At 40.5% G+C, this 22,699-nt stretch overlaps 1 protein-coding gene across 3 annotated transcripts in view; it reads right to left on the bottom strand.

Moving 5' to 3' along the window:
* Positions 1 to 22,699, bottom strand: part of CADM2 (cell adhesion molecule 2) — a 1,053,908-nt gene that overhangs the window by 141,889 nt on the left and 889,320 nt on the right. For all 3 annotated transcript variants that reach the window (XM_084621993.1, XM_084621994.1, XM_084621992.1), the window contains 3 exons: positions 21,125 to 21,277; positions 16,008 to 16,145; positions 9,978 to 10,148 (listed from right to left, as the gene is read on the bottom strand). In XM_084621993.1, the coding sequence (XP_084478119.1) occupies positions 9,978 to 10,148; positions 16,008 to 16,145; positions 21,125 to 21,277 (462 nt within the window). The remainder of the gene's footprint in view (positions 1 to 9,977; positions 10,149 to 16,007; positions 16,146 to 21,124; positions 21,278 to 22,699) is intronic.

Genomic DNA, 22,699 nt, shown 5'->3' with positions numbered 1-22,699 from the left:
AACCGTAACTTGCCTAAGTACTTAAGTCATGCCACCTCTTAAATCTATACAACACCAATTTTGCCAATCTCTCTTTATATGTAAAACCTCTTCACTTCATTTATCATCTTCGCTGCCCCAAACTGTGCTCCCTCCATTTCAATTATATTTTTCCTTTATCTCACTTGAACTAACTTTTCATAGGTGATATGGCAAAACAACAATTAAAAAAAAAGAACTCCTAATTTCTCAAGAACCATGAAGATATGCACATATTTTTCAGAGTCAGCACAGGACATTTTAACATAATCCTTTTCCCTCTTCTTTTCTCACCCATCTTTTTTTGTTGTTGTTGTGTTTGTTTATGGCACACTGCTGTTCTGTCAGGTCTGACTTTAGGTCTTTGGGGCAGGATTCGTGGGCCTGATTTTTTGAAGTGCAGAGCACCCAAAACTCTGGTGGAAGTTAGTAATAGCTGATAATGCTCAGCACTTGAAAATCAGATCCCATGGTTTTACTTGACTCTCTGAAGTCCATAGCAAACATATGAGCACTAAAAAATAAAATGAAAAAAAATCAGCAAGAATTATAATATTTCTTCAGGTGACTAAGATGGCCTGATTCTTATTTGTCTTCTACAGTGGTTCTCAAAGCCGGTACACCGCTTCTTCAGGGAAAGCCCCAGGTGGGCTGAGCCGGTTTGTTTACCTGCTGCATCCGCAGGTTTGGCCGATCACTGCTCCCACTGGCTGCGGTTCGCCTCTCCAGGCCAATGGAGGCTGCAGAAAGTGGTGCTGGCTGAGGAATGTGCTGGTCACCCTTCCTGCAGCCCCCATTGGCCTGGCGCATCGAACCACGGCCAGTGGGAGCCATAGAATCATAGAATCACAGAATATCAGGGTTGAAAGGGACCTCAGGAGGTCATCTAGTCCAACCCCCTGCTCAAAGCAGGACCAATCCCCAACTAAATCATCCCAGCCAGGGCTTTGTCAAGCCTGATCTTAAAAACTTCTGAGGAAGGAGATTCCACCACCTCCCTAGGTAACACATTCCAGTGTTTCACCACCCTCCTTGTGAAAAAGTTTTTCCTAATATACAACCTAAACCTCCCCCACTGCAACTTGAGACCATTACTCCTTGTTCTGTCATCTGCTACCACTGAGAACAGTCTAGATCCATCCTCTTTGGAACCCTCTTTCAGGTAGTTGAAAGCAGTTATCAAATCCCCCCTCATTCTTCTCTCACCAATGTCGAATAGAGGGGAACAATCATGTCCCTCGATCTGCTGGCAATGCCCCTACTTATTCAGCCCAAAATGCCATTGGCCTTCTTGGCAACAAGGGCACACTGTTGACTCATATCCGGGCTTCTCGTCCACTGTAACCTCTAGGTCCTTTTCTGCAGAACTGCTGCCTTGCCATTCGGTCCCTAGTCTGTAGCGGTGCATGGGATTCTTCCGTCCTAAGTGCTGGACTCTGCACTTGTTCTTGTTGAACCTCATCAGATTTCTTTTGGCCCAATCCTCTAATTTGTCTAGGTCCCTCTGTATCCTATCCCTACCCTCCAGTGTATCTACCTCTCCTCCCAGTTTAGTGTCATCTGCAAACTTGCTGAGATGCAATCCACACCATCCTCCAGATCATTTATGAAGATATTGAACAAAACTGGCCAGAGGACCTACCCTTGGGGCACTCCACTTGATCCCAGCTGCCAACTAGACATGGAGCCATTGATCACTACCCATTGAGCCCGACAATCTAGCCAACTTTCTATCCACATTAGAGTCCATTCATCCAGCCCATACTACTTTAACTTGCTGACAAGAATACTGTGGGAGACCACGTCAAAAGCTTTGCTAAAGTCAAGGAACAACATGTCCCCTGCTTTCCCCTCATCCACAGAGCCAGTTATCTCGTCATAGAAGGCAATTAAATTAGTCAGGCATGACTTGCCCTTGGTGAATCCATGCTGACTGTTCCTGATCACTTTCCTCTCCTCTAAGTGCTTCAGAATTGATTCCTTGAGGACTTGCTCCATGATTTTTCCAGAGACTGAGGTGAGGCTGACTAGCCTGTAGTTCCCAGGATCCTCCTTCTTTCCTCTTTTAAAGATGGGCACTACATTAGCCTTTTTCCAGTCGTCCCATGATCAGCTGAACCTGCAGACGCGGCAGGTAACAAACTGGCCTGGCTCGGCCCGCCAGGGGCTTTCCCTGAACAAGCAGCGGACCAGCTTTGAGAACCACTATTCTACACTATGAGTTAGGGGTGTGATTCCTCTGCTTGTGTGGACACACACTCTAGCTCTCCTTGATCTAGCACGAGCATAATTAGCAGCATAGCCACAGTAGCACGGGTAATAGCAGTAGAGGCACAAGTTAGTTGTGCCATGTATGTACCCAGTGGTTTCAGATTTCCATGAGAGCTGTCGTGAGTATGTGTACATGAGCAGGGGAATCATACCCCTAGCTTGTAATGTAGACATTGTCCCTCTCTAAGGTATTGATTCCTCATCACTGGGATGACCATTTACCTATTATATGGATGCTTAACCCTACCTTCTCTATCTTGGCTACATGCTTGTTATGACTTTCAGAGATGACATCACAGAGGACAGGTCTTAAAATTGCTCCTTCAGAGCAGGCATGGATCCCCCTGCCATTCCTCTATAATAGACCCAATTATTGTTGCAATTAATCATCTTGGGGTGCCCTGGGGTGCATTTCAAAAAAGATACATTAGAATCAGAAAAGATGCAGAGAAGGGCAACAAAAATGATTAGGGAATGGAACAGCTTCCTATGAGGAGAGATTGAAAAGACTGGGGCTTTTCAGTTTAGAAAAGAGATGACGAAGGGGGGATATGATAGAGGTCTATAAAATCATGACTGGTTTGGAAAAAGTGAATAAGAAAGCATTATTTACCCCTTCGCATAAAACATAAGAAGCAGGGAATCACCTGATGGAATTAACAGGTGGCAGATTTAAAACAAACATAAGGAAGTATTTCTTCACACAACACGCAGTCAACCATGTTCATGGAGGATAGGTTCATCCATGGCTATTAGTCAAGATGGTCAGGGATGCAACCCCATTCTCTGGGTTTCCCTAAACCTCTGACTGCCAGAAGCTGGGACTGGAAGGTGGGGAATGGCTCACTCAATAATTTCCCTATTCTGTTCATTCCTTCGGCGGCATCTGAAACTGGCCACTGCCAGAAGACACGATACTGGGCTAGATGGACCATTGGTCTGACCCAGTATGGCTGTTCTTATGTTCTCCAGTGGACACAGGTTTCACCGCAGATGGGCTGAATGTTCTGTTCTGGTGTGAGGGAAAGGCCTGTGCCAGTCTGTCACATATGGGACCATTTTGCTCATCTTAGAGAACATACATTACAGTGGGTGAGAATATTTGATTCCCTTATTCTAACCTTCTGGGTATTGCAGTAAGTGAGCTGAGCCTAGGATCAGACAGACTTTTGACAATATATAGTAGGTGATTGATGGTTTAGTCCTCAAAAATGAGACTTTCTTTCTATTTCCCCTCCTCCCCCACATCATTCCACAATTGATCCTTCCTCTGCTCATCTAGATAGAACATCCTTCAATTGCCTGAGTGACTCACTCTTTTAAGATCCCATCCCAAGACAAACGGTGTCTCTGTGCCTATGTCAATTAACTCATTCTTCTAAAAACAATTAATATTTCTCCCTGAGCCTGCCAGTTTCAGTATTTTCAGTCACTCTCCCCCAAACTTGCCTTGTCTTATCTGACCCTGTCATAAGTACAGATGACATCTGCATTGAAAACTTTGACCACAACCATTATTTGTATTTCTGTGCAGAATGTAATAATCTATGAACCATTTTGTGACATTTGTGCACAAAAGATGTTAGAGAAAAATAAATTATATTGTATTATATTACACTTGTAAACCATATTTGAGTATAAGCCTCCAGATGGTAAAGGTTAGGGTTGTACATTAACCCTTTGATCCAGATAGCCCCTTTGAAAGATGAAAGTTTGGCATCTAACGAACCCACAAGTTTTTGAATTATTTTACATTTAAATCATGGATTTCTTATTTTCATCCATCATTAACCTAATTGATCTCATTTAAACATGCAAATTAGGGCACTGAACTTTCACGTTCACAGATATTATTCTTTACTGCTTACTCTAAGTATCTTCCATGTTTCATTTGTTTCAATACTTCATTAATCTGAAAAGCTTAAACAAGATAATTTTGCTTATTAACAGTGTTTACATAATAACTGAGGTAAATATAACAAATTCTCATTCAAATTTCAATATGAATAGGTGATTAATAAATATATGTGTGTGTGTGTGTATATATATATATATATATATAAATAAAAGCAGGATCTTGGCAGTCACATTTTTATTTTTACAGTTTTTTAGACATACCTGGCATAAATAAACAAATGTGAAAATATCACTTTTTGCAAGGTAGAATTCAGTTTCTCAGACTCTGAACTACAAAAACAATAAACCCATGATGGAGGTGGTATCACCGACTGGTCATCTAAAATGCTTAAAATCCACTCCTAATTAGTTCACATTTTTCCATTGACATTAATCTCATTTGGTTTGGTGTATGCAGCTTAGTTATTTTTTCAGAGGTAGAAAGCTCTAACCTTCAGCTATGCATAATTGTTTTCTTTCCTTTTGTTTTCCATAAGATGCCTTCTCTTAAGCAGGTAATTTATTTCTGGTGGAAATGAACAATTAACCAAGATATCGTGTTCCACCAAAACCACAAAATAATCAGACAAGTAAAAATAATGGGCCAGATCCTCGGCTGGTGTAAACCAGTGCAGCTCTATGGATTTCAGTGGCGCTGCTCTGATTTATACCACCTGAGAATCTGGCCTCATATTATTTCCAGAGAGGCATAAACTAGTTAGAACAGTAGTGCTAACAACCGTTGTGTATGTTTTCCTTTGTGACATAGCTACCTGGTGTGTGTGTGTGTGTGTGTGTAGATAGACAGACACACACTGCACTAAACTGGTTTTTACATCGTTGTTCAAGTGCATCACTTGTAATTTGCATATCTGTTGTCTCTACAGTTCATTTTTTTATTATTCAAAATCAATACAGGCATTTCCTAAAGACTAGAAAAAAGTTCGAACAGGTTTGATTTCATTTTAAAGCTTCAAATGAAGCCTCTTGGGATTTGTGCCTTGGTGGAGAGAATCAAAATGGGCTGCTGCCAGGAGTGCAAGCAAGGGCTTGCAGGTACACGGTACAATAGAGTGAATCACTGCCGCACCAAACTTTTATAGTGGCAGTACTGTATCTGTGACAGAACAGAAGAAGAAGTGTGAGCACAGAAGTAAGTAATAAAACTAAATGTTTCTCTGAGACTTAGTTTGGTTTATATATATATAAACCTAATAGTCTGTGGCAGCTAGTCTAACAACAAACTTCCACACAATGCCACAGAGAATATTATTCTATTCTAGGTTTATTGTTGACTGTAAGGGTCAGTGAAAAATAGACTTGGCAAGAATGTCATGCCACCACTAATCCCCATTGGGCAAGCATGAACTAGATTACAGCCAAACCCTTTAGCAAGACAACGGCAGTAAGACTGCCCTGCAGGAAACAGAGCATGACATATGGATGGATTAGACTCAAGTGAGAGAGGATATACATTAGTGATGGGTAAATCTCAACAGATTGGAGGGGTTGGTTCAGATAATCATCCAAAATTCTGGATGTTTACCCAAACTTTATCTAAATTTTCTTAACGTTTGTATCTATTTCTTAATATCTGCAAAATAGGCCTGGGAACCTCATGAAAACAGACACACTCTCTCTATCCCCAGTTTTCAAGTGCTAACCATATTCTGTGTCTGAAGATATCCTGCTTTTGGTCAGGCTATAACAACACAAGAACATGCAATCCTGTAGTTCTTCACTTCTGCACCCGGCCATAACAAAGAGAGCAGAAGTGCTCAAAAATAGTATTTCTGAAAGAGTTAACTGAATGCTTTGAACCTCAAGTGTCAGGTTCATGTCAAGTAGTGAGTCATGATTCTGGCTGGTTTGGTTTTAGCTGAGCTGGTTTACCCCATCACAGTAATAAATTATAAGATTTTGGGAGGAAAAAATGTAAAATATATATTGATATCAATGCTATTAAAGGTTAATATTGGTTTTAGTTTGGGCAAGTTGTTGTCTAACGAAATTGCTGAATAAAGCTGATGTGTGGGCTTGTAGAGTCTTCTTTACTAAATCTTTCTGTGTATTCATTTAGAGTATCTGTTTTACATAGCCCCATCTTCCAGAGTAGATTTCATTTCACGCCATCATTCCACAAGTTACCAATAAAACTCTGTCATCAGTTAGTAAAACATCTTCTCTTTCTCCTGCTCTTTACCTGGATGAAGTTGCATCTATTTAGCCACTCTGAAGAGTTACACATTTGCAACAAGCAGAGTGTTAATTTCAAGCATAATTATAGAGTGGAAAAGCTCAGAAAAGAGGAAAGTAATGGCCAAAAATATTTATCATAATTATTTATTTCTAAGTACTGATGGTGCTGTGTGAGGTACAAAAAGTCAATCCTTTCACCAACAATTTATAATTGAAGGAGTTTACAATGCAAGGGCACATCTTCAAGAGGATGTTGAAGCAGAGCCGTTTGTTCACTTTAAGCACTCTGAATTAACTATGTTGAACTAAGGTATGTCCACACCACTTTGTTATGCCAGTTTAAGGTATTTTCCTTTTTAATTGTTATGTCCACACAGCTATATACTTCTTCAAATTAACTATGTAGCATTCTGGGCAGATATCTTATGGTGCAGTGGTGTGCTGCACAGCTCTATGCATTCTGAATTTTTTCTTGTGGGGCATTGTGAGGTGCCTGTGGACCCTACTAGGATTCTGGGACTTGGAGTCAAACTAATAAACTCCCATGATTCTACCTCTGGAAGCCCATCATTCATCTGTATTTTGTCAGGGATCATGAAGGACACACTGCTAAGCTCTGTGATCATGACAGTTATTCATATGAACAGGATGATGCACATGAATTGGCAATTGAGCAGCTGGGAGGCTTAAACTGGCCACCATGGAGGCCTGTGGGTACCGTGATGATGCAGCTACAGGTGGAGGAGGAGCAGGATGATGAAATCGAGCAGTTACTTCTTCAGGGCATTTATCTGGAACACCTTTATTTAGTAGAGTGCCACTTCTGGGCTCAGCCAGCTAGCAGCATCTGGTGGGACAGGATAGGAATGCAGAACTGGGATGACCAGGAGAAAGCTACTTTCCTAGAGATCTATGCAGAGTTCACCCCAAAGCTACAATGATAGAACACCAACATGAGGGCTCCTCTCAGCGTGGAGAAGAGTGTGGCCATCACGACCCAGAAGCTGTCCATCTCTTACTGCTCCCAGTCAATAACTAGTTATCTCAGAAAAATGCCTCAAGTGGCATGGGAAATAGGGTCAGGGATTCACTGTGCTCCTACGTCGAGGTCAGGAGGTAGTTTTGGATAATGACAGGTTTCAGAGTAACAGCCGTGTTAGTCTGTATTCGCAAAAAGAAAAGGAGGACTTGTGGCACCTTAGAGACTAACCCATTTATTTGAGCATAAGCTTTCGTGAGCTTCATCGGATGCATCCGATGAAGTGAGCTGTAGCTCACGAAAGCTCATGCTCAAATAAATGGGTTAGTCTCTAAGGTGCCACAAGTACTCTTTTTCTTTTTGGATAATGAACATACTGTATATCAAAGAAGTGACTGATATATACTTGTGTATTGATTTTACTAGGGGGTGATACTGGGGGTTGGTGTTGATGTTAAAGGGAGAGCTACTCCTCAGTGAATTTTCTCAGCCAAGTTGTACCAAATCTTTTGTATTGAGTTAACAAACAACATAGGTAACAAATAACATTACTTGAATTACAGAGTTAAAGAATGTAATGCAAACTCAAGACCAATGGAACTTTTTTATGTCCAGAGTGTTGCTCACAAATTCCTGTTGGTGGGGTGCTTGACACTGTTCCTTTCCGTTCTGAAGAGGCTGGCTGGTGTGGGAAGTGCCTGCAATTTGGTTGACTGAAAGGTAGGTCCTAGTCTGGTGTGGTGTCCAGAGTTTACAGGACAGGGCTAGGTAGGGATGCTGTGCATGGGCTTTGTAAGAAAACGTGTTCCAGACCTAAAAGGGTCTTGCTTAAAAAGGCAATTGGCAAACCAGGAACACATGCAGAGCTGCTATCGGCCAGGATGACATACTCCCAGCTGGTGCAGGAGTGGAATGGAAACTACAAGTATGAGCAACCCTGAGAAGGCTGCCAATACACAGAAAAGCCAACTTTTAACTCCTACATAGTTTTATAGTAATACAGCATACTCTACTTACTGGCAGAGCTCCTGTCTGCAGCATTATCTGGATGGTTTCTGGTAGAGCTCTCATGCACAGCAAATGCACATGGCATCACCTGCAAATATGCAGTCCAGGTGCCCATGGTGTGGGTTCCTTTGCTTTGATCTGGTCTGGCACTGGGACCAGCTCTAGGAGTGCCTCCTCACCTCCATTTTCGTGGACAGTATCTTGCAGATGTCTGCATTCCAGAGACTATTTTCCAGATGGGCCTGGAGATCTGCAGGCATCCACAAGCAAGCACAGTGTTATAATAACTATGTGACTCTGTGTGTGTGAACTCACCACTACCTGATATTAAAAAGGGACACACCTGGCTTCGTGCCAGCATTTAATTAGAGAGAGAATATTCGGTCGAGATGACTCTAGAGCAGGGGTGGCCAACCTGAGCCTGAGAAGGAGCCAGAATTTACCAACGTACCAAAGAGCCACAGTAATACGTCAGCAGCCCCCCATCAGCTCCTCGCCCCCCCACAGCGCCTCCCACCCGCTAACAGCCCCGCCGATCAGCACCTCCCTCTCTCTCCCCGCACCTCCTGATCAGCTGTTTCATGGCACGCAGGAGGCTTGGGGAGGTGGGGGGAGGGAGCGAGGGCACAGCAGGCTCAGGGGAGGGGGTGAGAAGGGATGGAGTGGGGGCAGAGCCAGAGGTTGAGCAGTGAGCACCCCCAGCACATTGGAAAGTTGGCACCTGTAGCTCCATCCCCGGAGTCGGTGCCTGTACACGGAGCCGCATATTAACGTCTGAAGGACGCCTGTGGCTCCGGATCCACAGGTTGGCCACCCTGCTCTAGAGCAGTGGAGGGCACACAGGTACACAGGCAGGCTGAGCTCGGTGTGAAGCAATACAGTGTGGGATAGCATGGAGAGGAATGCTAGAAGCAGAGTGATTAGAAACGCATTCAAATAACCCGTAAAGCTCACGAACTCACTGCAAAGAAGAGTTACTTCTACTCCAGATAGGATTCATCACTTCTACCTAAGGTGCCAAATAATTCAATTTTTTTTAAAACATTGTGTGTGCACGCAAGGCACTTTAATGAGAACAAACTAAAGTTATATCGCTGTAACATCCCCATGATTGACAAGCCCTAAGAATAATGAATACGGTTCTTCTCTCTTAGGCTCCAACATGAAGATCACCACACAAAACTGTGTTAGGAGGGCACAAAGTTGATGATTTAATCTCTACTGCTAACATCAGCTTGCATTTCTATGGTATTGTCAAGCAAAATAGTGACTACTATATAAACCTGTGGTCTTGGTGTTGAAAACCTACCTGAGAAAACCAGTGAGACTTAAAACCCCCAACACACTTATCCTCTCTCCTCCGCCAAACAGACTAAAGACTCAATCTCACAGTCCTTGCTATGGGAAACCTCTCATTGACTTGCTAGGAGAATTGCAGGATTGGGCTAGAAGAGAGGGATTTGTATGTATTTGAACTCATTAATGATTTAAGTTTTATTTCATGTCTATTAAATGTCTAGTGACAGTACACCTTCTCTCAAAACCAGAGACTGTAAGCATGTGTGGATAGGGATAGACATATAGATAGATTATCGATATTACTTACAGTGTATTTCTAGAACCTGCATTGCTATCTGAGGTGTGGCGTTTAAGGACTCATGGTCTACTCTGCAACGTACAACGGCACCATCATCACCCCGATCCGCTCGGAAATCCAGTGTGCTGCTAACAGTGAATGTCCTGCGATTTGCATCCTCTTCTTTTAAATATTTGACATCTGCAAGAACAAAAAAATGTAGCTTAATGATTTTCAGGGAGCACAATGCAATAAGAGGCAGCTCTGGTATATATCAAATCCATTTCTAAAACTTTTCCCCTAGTTGCTTAAAAAAACCCCAAACACTTTATAGCCAGACATTCCATTATTTGTCTGATAAAAACCAATACTGCCATTGTTTTTCCTATGTGTGTATTTGGCAATTTCAAAATCAACTGCTGAGAGCCTGGACAAGAATTTTAACTGTTTGCATGGATAGGAAAAGCTGTAAGGATGCTATGCAGGAAGAAATTACATAATATATCATAGAATCAGATATCGAGAGGTCATCTAGTCCAGTCCCCTGCACTCCTGGCAGGACTAAGTAATATGCAGACCATCCCTGACAGGTGTTTGTCTAACCTGCTTTTAAAAATCTCCAAAGACAGAGATTCCACAACCTCCCTCGGCAATTTATTCCAATGCTTAACCAGCCTGACAGGAAGTTTTTCCTAATGTCCAACCTAAACCTCCCTTGCTGCAATTTAGACCCATTGCTTCTTGTCCTATCCTCAGAGGTTAAGAAGAACAATTTCTCTCCCTCCTCCTTATAACACCTTTTATGTATTTAAAAACTGTTATGCCCCCTCTCAGTCTTCTCTTTTCCAGACTAAACAAACCCAGTTTTTTCAATCTTCCCTCATAGGACATGTTTCAGACCTTTAATCATTTTTGTTGTTCTCCTCTGGACTTTTACCAATTTTGTCCACATCTTTTTTGAAATGCACCCAGAACTGGACACAACACTCCGGTTGAAGCCTAATCAGTGCAGAGTAGAGCAGAAGAATTACTTCTTGTGTCTTGCTTACAACACTCCTTCTAATACATCGCAGAATGATGTTTGCTTTCTTTGCAATAGTGTTACACTGTTGACTCGTATTTAGCTTGTGGTCCACTATGACCCCCAGATCCCTTTCCGCAGTACTCCTTCCTAGGCAGTCATTTCCCATTTTGTATGTGTGTAACTGATTGTTCCTTCCTAAATAGAGTACCTTGCATTTGTCCTTACTGAATTTCATCCTATTTACTTCAGACCATTTTCCCAGCTTGTCCAGATCGCTCTCAATTTTAATCCTATCCTCCAAAGCACTTGCAAGCCCTCCCAGCTCGGTATCATCTGCCGCTATCTAACTCACTGAGGAAGATATTGAACAGAACTGGACCCAGACTAATCCCTGCAGGATCCCACTTGACACAGCTTGGCTTAGCCATGGTCAATATTTCTCTCAGCTTTCTGACCCATAAATCTTGATAGTCCCTCAGCAAAAATTGAAATCTGCTTAATGCTCAACAACCAACTGGAAGAAAAATGCCTGGGTGGGGAAGACAATTATTTCTGAAGCAAAAAAATCAGAATTACTTAACTACCTGGATTCTTACATTATCTGGAGTGAGTGAAAAAGCCCATCTTTCTGATTCCAGAGATATTTTTAATCTAAAAAGATGTAGCTGATTACATTTTAGATCTGCTTTCTAAAATTGACTTTTCATGGAAATTTTATTTAGGTCATTTTCGTCTCCCTAATGGGATTTTACTGTGATTTGTAAAACTGAAACCTCTTGCATTTTCCTTTCCTTTGATTAGGAAACACAGGACACATGCAATCTCAGTAGTATATTCCTTTACAAAAATTAATTTTAAGACCTTCATTAGCCCAAATCAATATGATCAGGTTGCTGTTTTGCTAAAATAAACAAATATCATAAAGGAGGAAAATATTTTAGCCTAGATTTAAAAAGTGCTTAAAGTTTGGATCCTACATGAAACTTTACAGCACCTGAATAAATAGACTTATTTTCAAAAGTGCTGAGCACCCAGGAGCTCCAATTAACTGCAGCTTGGACAGCGTCTAGGCATTGGGAGCCTTCACTACAATGGAAGCTGCTGGATGCACAGCACTTTTGAAAAATGGAGACCACTTCCTTAGGAGCCTTTTAGATGCCTGTTTCTTTAAAATCTTGACCCTTAACTGTCAGTGAAAAAATAAGTCAATGTATGTACTTTTATATAAACCCTGAGTATCCGGATCATCAAAAATATCTATACATTTAACTATAATGGCCAAATATTTTTTAAATTTAAGAAAAGGCGGACTTGTGGCACCTTAGAGACTAATCAATTTATTTGAGCATAAGCTTTCGTGAGCTACAACGAGTGTAGCTCACGAAAGCTTATGCTCAAATAAATGTGTTAGTCGCTGAAGTACCACAAGTACTCCTTTTCTTTTTCTGAATACAGACTAACACGGCTGCTACTCTGAAACCTTAAATTTAAGAGAACTTTTTTCTTCTGAGAATCACATTCATTAGAGGAAATGAAGCTTAAAGTCAAGAACTCTCCCCTTTCCCCCTGCTGCTCCCCCCCCCCCATGAAGACAAACAGTTTTCTTGGAACTCACTGTTTGCATATGCACTCTGACTGTTTTAACACTTTTTGTTAGCTCCATATTATTTGTCTCTGAGGAGGAAAACAATAGAAACTTGCTGATTTATCACTCATTGGTTATTTTCAACCAATTATAACCTTATATTCCTCCCATATATGTAACAATTATCTATTTAAAATATATATATTTCCATATTTTAACTGGGCAAATCTGGTATTTTGGGCTTCTGTATATTTTTCATCTGGTTTTGCTTTAACCTTGCATTATAATGTGAGAAGGTTAAATTCTATTTCAGTTGCAGTTTTGTCAAGCCAAAAAGAGTACCACATTTCTGATCTCACTGCACATATTAAAATAAGCAACCTCATTTAAATTTTCCATTCTGTTGCAAAAATATTAATTTATTTATTTTTACTACACAGGAAAAAATCAGGAAACTAATTTGAAAATATTTCTGAAAAGTGAAAACTGAAACCGCATTTAAGGTTACATTTTCAAAGCAGTAAGTAATAAATTACGTGCCAAATAAGTATTGCGTATTTACTTTCTGATACATTTGAATCTCTTAATAAGCTCCATTTAGGGATGGCACAGTCAGTTGTTTTATTGAGCAGATAGGAATAAAAAAGGATCAGAAAGCCAAACTTCACATCCCTATGCTAATATGGATGCATATATAAGAGGCAGAACATTCCAATATAAGGTATGGAACACCATGATTCACACACAGCCTCTCCCATTCTTGACATCGAGCCAGTTAAACAGTTCTCTCTTACAAGCTGATGTCATAAATATAAAGGGAAGGGTAAACCCCTTTGAAATCCCTCCTGGCCAGGGGAAAGCTCCTCTCACCTGTAAAGGGTTAAGAAGCTAAAGGTAACCTCGCTGGCACCTGACCAAAATGACCAATGAGGAGACAAGATACTTTCAAAAGCTGGGAGGAGGGAAAGAAACAAAGGTCTGTGTCTGTCTGTAGTCGTCTTGGCCAGGGACAGAACAGGAATGGAGTCTTAGAACTTTTAGTAAGTAATCTAGCTAGGTATGTGTTAGATTATGATTTCTTTAAATGGCTGAGAAAAGAATTGTGCTGAATAGAATAACTATTTCTGTCTGTGTATCTTTTTTGTAACTTAAGGTTTTGCCTAGAGGGGTTCTCTATGTTTTTGAATCTAATTACCCTGTAAGATATCTACCATCCTGATTTTACAGGGGGGATTTCTTTATTTCTATTTACTTCTATTTTTTATTAAAAGTCTTCTTGTAAAACACTGAATGCTTTTTCATTGTTTTCAGATCCAAGGGTTTGGGTCTGTGGTCACCTATGCAAATTGGTGAGGCTTTTTACCAAACCTTGTCCAGGAAGTGGGGTGCAAGGTTTTGGGAAGTATTTTGGGGGGAAGGACGCGTCCAAACAGCTCTTCCCCAGTAACCAGTATTAGTTTGGTGGTGGTAGCGGCCAGTCCAAGGATAACGGGGGTAATATCTTGTACCTTGGGGAAGTTTTGACCTAAGCTGGTAAAGATAAGCTTAGGAGGTTTTTCATGCAGGTCCCCACATCTGTACCCTAGAGTTCAGAGTGGGGGAGGAACCGTGACAGCTGATGATTCCTTTTTTCTGCTAATAGAAATGCAAGCAACATTTTAGGTTGGCTTTTTTTCCCCCGGTTCCTTCTCTGAACTGAATGTATTCGGTTTTCATGTTCTTTTGCACCGTGTATAATATACTGTAACACAATTGGATTTACTGGTGCCAGACAGCAGAACTCCTAACCTTTAATGTCAAGTGCATTAGCATACAATTTCATATCTATTTTCTCAGATTTATCATTTCACCTTTTCCAGTGCACAAAAGCTAATGTACCTTCTGTTGATGCCATTGCAAGGTAGTTAGGTTATTTTATTTGTAACCTTCATGACAATGGCAATGCGTTCTTCAGAAGACCTAGAAAACTGAAGCGTTCAAGGCTTTTCCCTCATTTGTATCTTCTTCACTTCCTATTCCGCCTCAGTTTCAACACCTATTTCATCCATTCTATTGAGTTTTCTTTCTTATGTCCATCCCTTAGGTACCTACCCAGAAAGCCATGTGTTAGTTTAAGACCAAAATCCCTAAATTGTCTGCTTTGCTGGTATTACATTTCAGCTGAACAGGAAAGGCATAATTACTGTGCAAGCCTGAAAGATCTGATTAAAAAAAAAAAATCTGGTGCCATGAGTTGCCCTTGTTTATGTCTGCTAACACCAGTAGTTCATGTAGGATACTGGCACTACCTATGTTTATTTTCCATCTTTTGATGGCGCTGCTTGCACTTTGACATCTCTTTTGAATGACAGCTTTGCTGGCATAGTACAGCATGTATGTTATGTCCTGTGTTCAAATTTTGCCTTTTAATTATATTGCACAAGGTGCTACTTTTCTCTGGGTGACAGGTCTCAGGTCTAGCTTTGGCCCCACCTCCCGGGGTGGTGAGGCTGGGGGGGATCTCATGCTTCAGTCCCCCCTCCTGGGGTTGTGTAGTAATTTTTGTTGTCAGAAGCGGGTCGTGGTGCAATGACGTTTGAGAACCCCTTCCTGCAGGCTGAAAGACTCCACTTTCTGATTTCCTGCTTCCCATCTTCACTTGACCCAGGAACTCAGGTATATTTTAACCTACTTGAGCCCAAAGTCCATGCCTCTTTCTAATCCAATTTTCTGATTTTGAATTGGAAACTTCTCAAGACAGGTACATTTAAAAGAAATCATATTTCTGTGGATACCAACCATGGTCTCTTTAACTTATTAATTCTGTATATTAGTCTTTGTTTTATTATGTATTGCTCTGTGCTGGTGGATACCAAAGAAAGTTGAACTGTTTCTCTTATTACCACCACAGCTTTGCTTGAAGCAGCTTTTTGATTCACTAACAAAAACCATAATGCCAGACAAGTGTGTGAGATACATGGGTATTAAAGGAATGATTTTAAAACAATAGCTACATGGAAACAGTCACAATTCTGACAATTCATTCACCTGATCTTTTAGCATATTGGATGAAAATGACAGCAATATAAACCAATACCAATTTTCTGGGAACAGGCAAAAGTGGATCAAATGTCAAAATAGGTGGGTTACTGATAGAGACGTGAACCTGGTACTAAAGATTATTGTAAAGCATTTTATGATCCATCTCAACTAAGGTGATATTATGACCTTAAGATAACTATAATTAAAAATTATAGTTTGTAACATTTTGCAAAATAATCAGTCATATTGCCATTATGATAAATGTTGATCAATTCTTCCACATTACACAGTAGAATTGATTCTTGCACATTTAGATAATGTCAATCTTTTTATAAAAATGAAAGTGATACAATTCCATGCAATCTTCTATCCCATTAAATGCTTTAGTTTTGATGTTGACACATAATTACATGTAAATGTTCTTCAATACCTTTAATCTCTTTGTCATTCTTGAACCATCTGATATCAGCTGCTGGTTTGCTACCAGAGGTCTTGCAGGTTAGCTGCATCCTCTCTCCCTCCATAACTGGTGAAGTAAATCCACTAATTTGTGGCTTCTCAGGAACACCTAACAAACAATCAAACAAATAAAAGATACAGCATGTTGCCAATCAGCTACTTTAAGCCTTTGACCAGAGGGTTGTCAGTTGATAAGGTTAACCTATTAGAGGTCAATTGCCAAAAGAAATAACAGATAAGTTTATTCACTTAATGATTGACAGACCTAACAACAAGTGTCACTGAATTCCGTTTTCTATTTTAAACTGACCAGTGAATCTGAACCATACTTGAGTTTAATCGAAGAAAATGAACATGTTTTGTATGTTCATTTTAAACCAATCCAGCTTTTCTCATACTTTATATTCAAGTTCAGATTGACTTCCTATTGCTAGATATAGAGTGGATATCTGTATTTTAAGAAGATTATTTTGGGTGGGAGGCGTGGAATATATTAACTACTCTTGTTAAAATGAAACACAACCAGGAACAAAATCCAAACTGATCCAGCTGCATTTTAACAGACAGTTCCAGCATGAATTCAGGGAATCCTAACACAAAAGGAGAGCAAAAAGAAAGACAAAAAAATTCTTCCTTTTCAGATTTAACTAATATATAGTAATAATGGGCCTGATCCAAAGCACACAGAATTCACAGGAATTCTTCCATTGATTCAGTGAGCTCTGGATCAGGTCCTATGCCCATTAAACAACCTACTCAGAACATTAGAGATGGCAAGGGTTATGTTTTGAGGAATGGAGGGAGATTTTTAAAATAAAGAACTGTGAATAAAATTGAGAATATTTAGTTATATTCAATGACAGGCTTAGTAACACACAGAAATTACTTATTTTGAGGGGATATATCTTTCCACAGATTCTAAAAGCTCTCAGAATACGGATTAGGTTTACCCTTTACATCTGGAATGTTTCAATTAATTCACAGATTTTCATTCCTGGATAAAGAAAAGGAGTACTTGTGGCACTTTAGAGACTAACAAATTTATTTGAGTATAAGCTTTCATGAGCTACAGCTCACTTCATCGGATGCATGCAGTGGAAAATACGGTGGGGAGATTTTATATACACAGAGAACATGAAACAATGGGTGTTACCATACACATTGTACCAAGAGTGATCAGGTAAGGTGAGCTATCACCAGCAGGAGAGAAAAAAAAAAAGACCTTTTGTAGTGATAATCAAGGTGGGCCATTTCCAGCAGTTGACAAGAACGTGTGAGGAACGGGGGGGGGGGGGGGGGGGGAGGAGAAACACATGGAAATAGTTTTACTTTGTGTAATGACACATCCACTCCCAGTTTTTATGCAAGCCTAATGTAATGGTGTCCAGTTTGCAAATTAATTCCAATTCAGCAGTCTCTCATTGGAGTCTGTTTTTGAAGTTTTTTTGGTGAAGAATTGCAACTTTTAGGTCTGTAATCGAGTGACCAGAGAGATTGAAGTGTTCTGCGACTGGACACCATTACATTATGCTTGAATAAAGACTGGGAGTGGATGTGTCATTATACCAACTAAAACTATTTTCCCATGTTTATTTTCCACCGCCTACCCACACTGTTCCTCACATGTTCTTGTCAACTGCTGGAAATGGCTCACCTTGATTATCACTACAAAAGGTTTTTTTTTTCCTCTCCTGCTGGTGATAGCTCACCTTACCTGATCACTCTCGTTACCCAACACTCTCACAAATCTTGGGAGACAGGCCAGTCCTTGCCTACAGACAGCCCCCCAACCTGAAGCAAATACTCACCAACAACCACATACCGCACAACAGAACCACTAACCCAGGAACCTATCCTTGCAACAAAGCCCATTGCCAACTGTGCCCACATATCTATTCAGGGGACACCATCAAAGGGCCTAATAACATCAGCCACATTATCAGAGACTCGTTCACCTGCACATCCACCAATGTGATATATGCCATCATGTGCCAGCAATGCCCCTCTGCCATGTACATTGGTCAAACTGGACAGTCTCTACGTAAAAGAATAAATGGACACAAATCAGATGTCAAGAATTATAACATTCATAAACCAGTCAGAGAACACTTCAATCTCTCTGGTCACGCAATCACAGACATGAAGGTCGCTATCTTACAACAAAAAAACTTCAAATCCAGACTTCAGCGAGAAACTGCTGAATTGGAATTCATTTGCAAATTGGATACTATTAATTTAGGCTCAAATAGAGACTGGGAGTGGCTAAGTCATTATGCAAGGTAGCCTATTTCCCCTTGTTTTTTTCTACCCTCCCACCCCTGACGTTCTGGTTAAACTTGGATTTATGCTGGAAATGGCCCACCTTGATTATCATGCACATTGTAAGGAGAGTAGTCAGTTTGGATGAGTTATTACCAGCAGGAGAGTGAGTTTGTGTGTGTATGGGGGTGGGGGGGTGAGAAAACCTGGATTTGTGCTGGAAATGGCCCACCTTGATTATCATGCACATTGTAGGGAGAGTGGTCGCTTTGGATAAGCTATTACCAGCAGGAGAGTGAGGGTTTTTTTGTGTGTTTTTTTGAAAATAAAAAAAAGGGGGGGTGGAGGGGTGAGAAAACCTGTATTTGTGCTGGAAACAGCCCACCTTGATTTTCATACACATTGTGAGGAGAGTGGTCACTTTGGATAAGCTATTACCAACAGGAGAGTGAGTTTGTGTGTGTGGTTCTTGGAGGGGGGTGGGGAGGTGAGAAAACCTGGATTTGTGCTGGAAATGGCCCACCTTGATTATCATACACATTTTAAAGAGAAAGGGAGTACTTGTGGCACCTTAGAGACTAGTCAGTTTATTTGGGCGTGAGCTTTCGTGGGCTACAGCTCACTTCATCGGGTGCATCCGATGAGGTGAGCTGTGGCTCACGAAAGCTCATGTTCAAATGGGTTGGTTGGTCTCTGGGGTGCCACAAATACTCCTTTTCTTTTTGCGAATACAGACTAACACAGCTGTTACTCTGAAACCTGCCATTTTAAAGAGAGTGGTCACTTTGGATGGGCTATTACCAGCAGGAGAGTGAGTTTGTGTGTGTGTGGGGGGGGGCAGAGGGTGAGAAAACCTGGATTTGTGCTGGAAATGGCCCAATTTGATGATCACTTTAGATAAGCTATTACCAGCAGGAGAGTGGGGTGGGAGGAGGTATTGTTTCATGGTCTCTGTGTATATAATGTCTTCTGCAGTTTCCACAGTATGCATCCGATGAAGTGAGCTGTAGCTCATGAAAGCTTATGCTCAAATAAATTTGTTAGTGTCTAAGGTGCCACCAGTCCTCCTTTTCTTTTTGCAGATACAGACTAACACGGCTGCTACTCTGATTCCTGGATAAAGGGACCAGTCACTGAAATTCCACTCTGTGCTCTGCATCTTGCAATTTGGTTTGTTTATGTCTCTCCTTTTCCAAAGGAAACTGATAAACACGGCACACAATCAAACATTACTCCAAACACAAACAACAGCACCCATCACAGTGTAGATTCTGTAATAAAACTACTCCTACTTTTCAGAGGCATGAAATGGCATCTTTAATAATCCCTGTACATTAAAATCTTCTAATCCAAATCAGACCAATGAATAGAAAGAATATTTCTGCATATATATCATCTTTCTGATTAATATGATGGCATGGAATAAACTACAAAGAAAGAAAAAGAATGTTACTCTCATATAGGGGCATCTTTAGAAGAATTTCAAATGCAAGTTCTTATAGACAAATAAAATTATTGTGAGACAGATGCTTCTGAAACCTTGCTGCTGTCTTTTCATTGGAAAGAAAACAGATGATGTTGGAAAGCAGTCATGTAAAAAAACAAACAAACAAAAAAAAACAACCAAACAAAATAGACCATAAAAAATTAAGCCACCCTGATTAGAAGCTACTGATTAGATGTTTGGCTTTTTACTTTTGTAACACCCTTTTATCTGTGTCCCACTGCCATTTAATAGGTTGAATTTGACTGATCATCTATTCTTTGGATCTGGAGATGGCTCTCTACAGAAAAAAAATTAACCCTTAGGCATTTGTTATCCCAAAATACTTTGCTTTGAGCAGATATTTTTTGTCCTTAATGGCAAACTTGTGAAGATTTTTGTAAAATAGACTCAGTGGGACTCACAGAGGCATATTTCATATCCTATGCACAAAACCAATTCCCTGGCTGGATTAACTTTAATAGTACTAGCCCAGAGAACATCTTGCATTAGTCCTATTAAATTCAACTGCCTGCTTTTCTATATATAAAAAGCAAAGCAAAACAAAACAAAAATCAATCTTTAAAATCATATCACTTGTTAAGTACACACGTGTCTTTCAATGAACTATAGCAATTTCAGCTGATTGGGTGACTGACATTGACAGAATCACATAAAGCTTGGAACTGAAACGTTATTTTTTGGGCATCTCTATAAATCTAGTGTGTGTGTGTGTGTGTGTGTGTGTGTGTGTGTGTGTGTGTGTGTGTGTGTGTGTGTGTGTGTGTGTGTGTGTGTGTGTGTGTGTGTGTGTGTGTGTGTGTAACCTTTGGGGAAAATGGCAGAGCATTTAGAGGATGAAGCATACAAGAAGCTTCAGGGAAAATATGCACTTTGTAGAGGAAAAAAGAAAATAGAATGAGCCAAAAAAATGCATAGCTAAGGAAAAACTATGAGCCTTTAAAGCCCTTTTTGATTTCACGCTCTCTGGTTTTGTCTCCTTTGCACTATACAGTACATTGTTAGGAGATGAACACATGCACCCTGTTAACCCCTTTGGTGCTTGGGATATAGAGGTTATGTCCATTTTAAGGAGCACTCAGTGGTGCTATTGATGTGCACTGTAATTCATGGTCCTGCCACTTCACACATGATAAGGGGCTTGCTATTCCTTGGCATGGTTCAAGTCAAGCAATCTTTAGAGAAAGTAAGAGAGGGTGTTTTACATGCATCTTCTGCTACGTTTTCTGAAAATTCACCCTAGAAATATTTACCAAGATTTGAGAAGTCTTAGAACTCCTCTCTTAACTCATTTCACTTTGGTATTCTCAGCCAGCTATACTTACCCAGAACAGTGAGAAAAGCCTTGGAAGTTTTGACAGGCATAGTAAATAAAGAACAGGTGTATTGCCCTTCATCTGACAGAGACACATCACTGATGCTGATGCTCAGTTCATGCCATGAAGCTCGAACCAGCTCAATCCTGTTGTCCCTCAGGGCTGGAAAACAAAATGTATATGTTAAAGATACAAAATATTACATTAATACAGTATAGTATGTTATTCAATAGGTTTAAATGCAGCAGTCTAATGAACATTTTTAATTACAAATCAGTTATATGGGGACATAGACCAGTTAAATATAGATTATGATGTTATTTTTTTCCTTTGAGGGAATTACAACATTTGAACAGTTTTTGGATAGTCTCAAAATCAGCTGAAAAGCAAAATGTGACCATATAAATTATTACATATTTAATATTGGGATTCAGTGATGTAACCAGTCTCAGCTACATTTTGGTCCCTTGCATTGTATCAAATGATATTAAATCATCTGAACTACTACACAAGTATGCAACAGAACAATGAATCCAAAATACCATCCCTTGATTTTCATTTGTTTCCTAGAAGCAGGACAGAACAGTGACACAACAGGCAGGGGGGAATATAGAATCATAGACTTTAAGGTCAGAAGGGACCATTATGATCGTCTAGTCTGACCTGCACAACGCAGGCCACAGAATCGCAGCCACCCAGTCCTGTAACAAACCTCTAACCTATGTCTGAGCTATTGAAGTCCTCAAATCGTGGTTTAAAGCCTTCGAGGTGCAGAGAATCCTCCAGCAAGTGACCCATGCCCCACACTGCAGGGGAAGGCAAAAAACCCCCAGGGCCTCTGCCATTCTCCCCTTGAGGAAAATTCCTTCCCGACTCCAAATATGGCCATCAGCTGAACCCTGAGCATGTGGGCAAGACTCACCAGCCAGACACCCAGGAAAGAATTCTCTGTAGTAACTCAGATCCCACCCCATCTAACATCCCATCATAGGCCATTGGGCATATCTATCGCTAATAGTTGAAGATCAATTAATTGCCAAAATTAGGCTATCCCATCATATCATCCCTTCCATAAACTTATCAAGCTTAGTCTTGAAGCCAGATATGTCTTTTACCCCCACTGGTTCCCTTGGAAGGCTGTTCCAGTACTTCACTCCTCTGGTGGTTAGAAACCTTCGTCTAATTTCAAGTCTAAAACTTCCTGATGGCCAGTTTATATCCATTTGTTCTTGCGTCCACATTGGTACTGAGCTTAAATAATTCTTCTCCCTCTGTGGTATTTATCCCTCTGATATATTTATAGAGAGCAATCATATCTCCCCTCAGCCTTCTTTTGGTTAGGCTAAACAAGCCAAGCTCCTTGAGTCTCCTTTCATAAGACAGGTTTTCCATTCCTTGGATCATCCTAGTAGTCCTTCTCTGTACCTGTTCCAGTTTAAATTCATCTTTCTTAAACATGGGAGACCAGAACTGCACACAGTATTCCAGGTGAGGCCTTGTATAACGATACTAACACCTCCTTATCTCTACTGGAAATACCTCCCCTGATGCATCCCAAGACCGCATTAGCTTTTTTCATGGCCA

Source organism: Lepidochelys olivacea (assembly GCF_965140295.1).
Source record: "Lepidochelys olivacea isolate rLepOli2 genome assembly, chromosome: 1".
In the NCBI taxonomy this organism is placed as follows: domain Eukaryota; kingdom Metazoa; phylum Chordata; order Testudines; family Cheloniidae; genus Lepidochelys; species Lepidochelys olivacea.
Note: the sequence above shows the minus strand (reverse complement) of the source record. Positions and strands in the feature narration are given on the sequence as shown.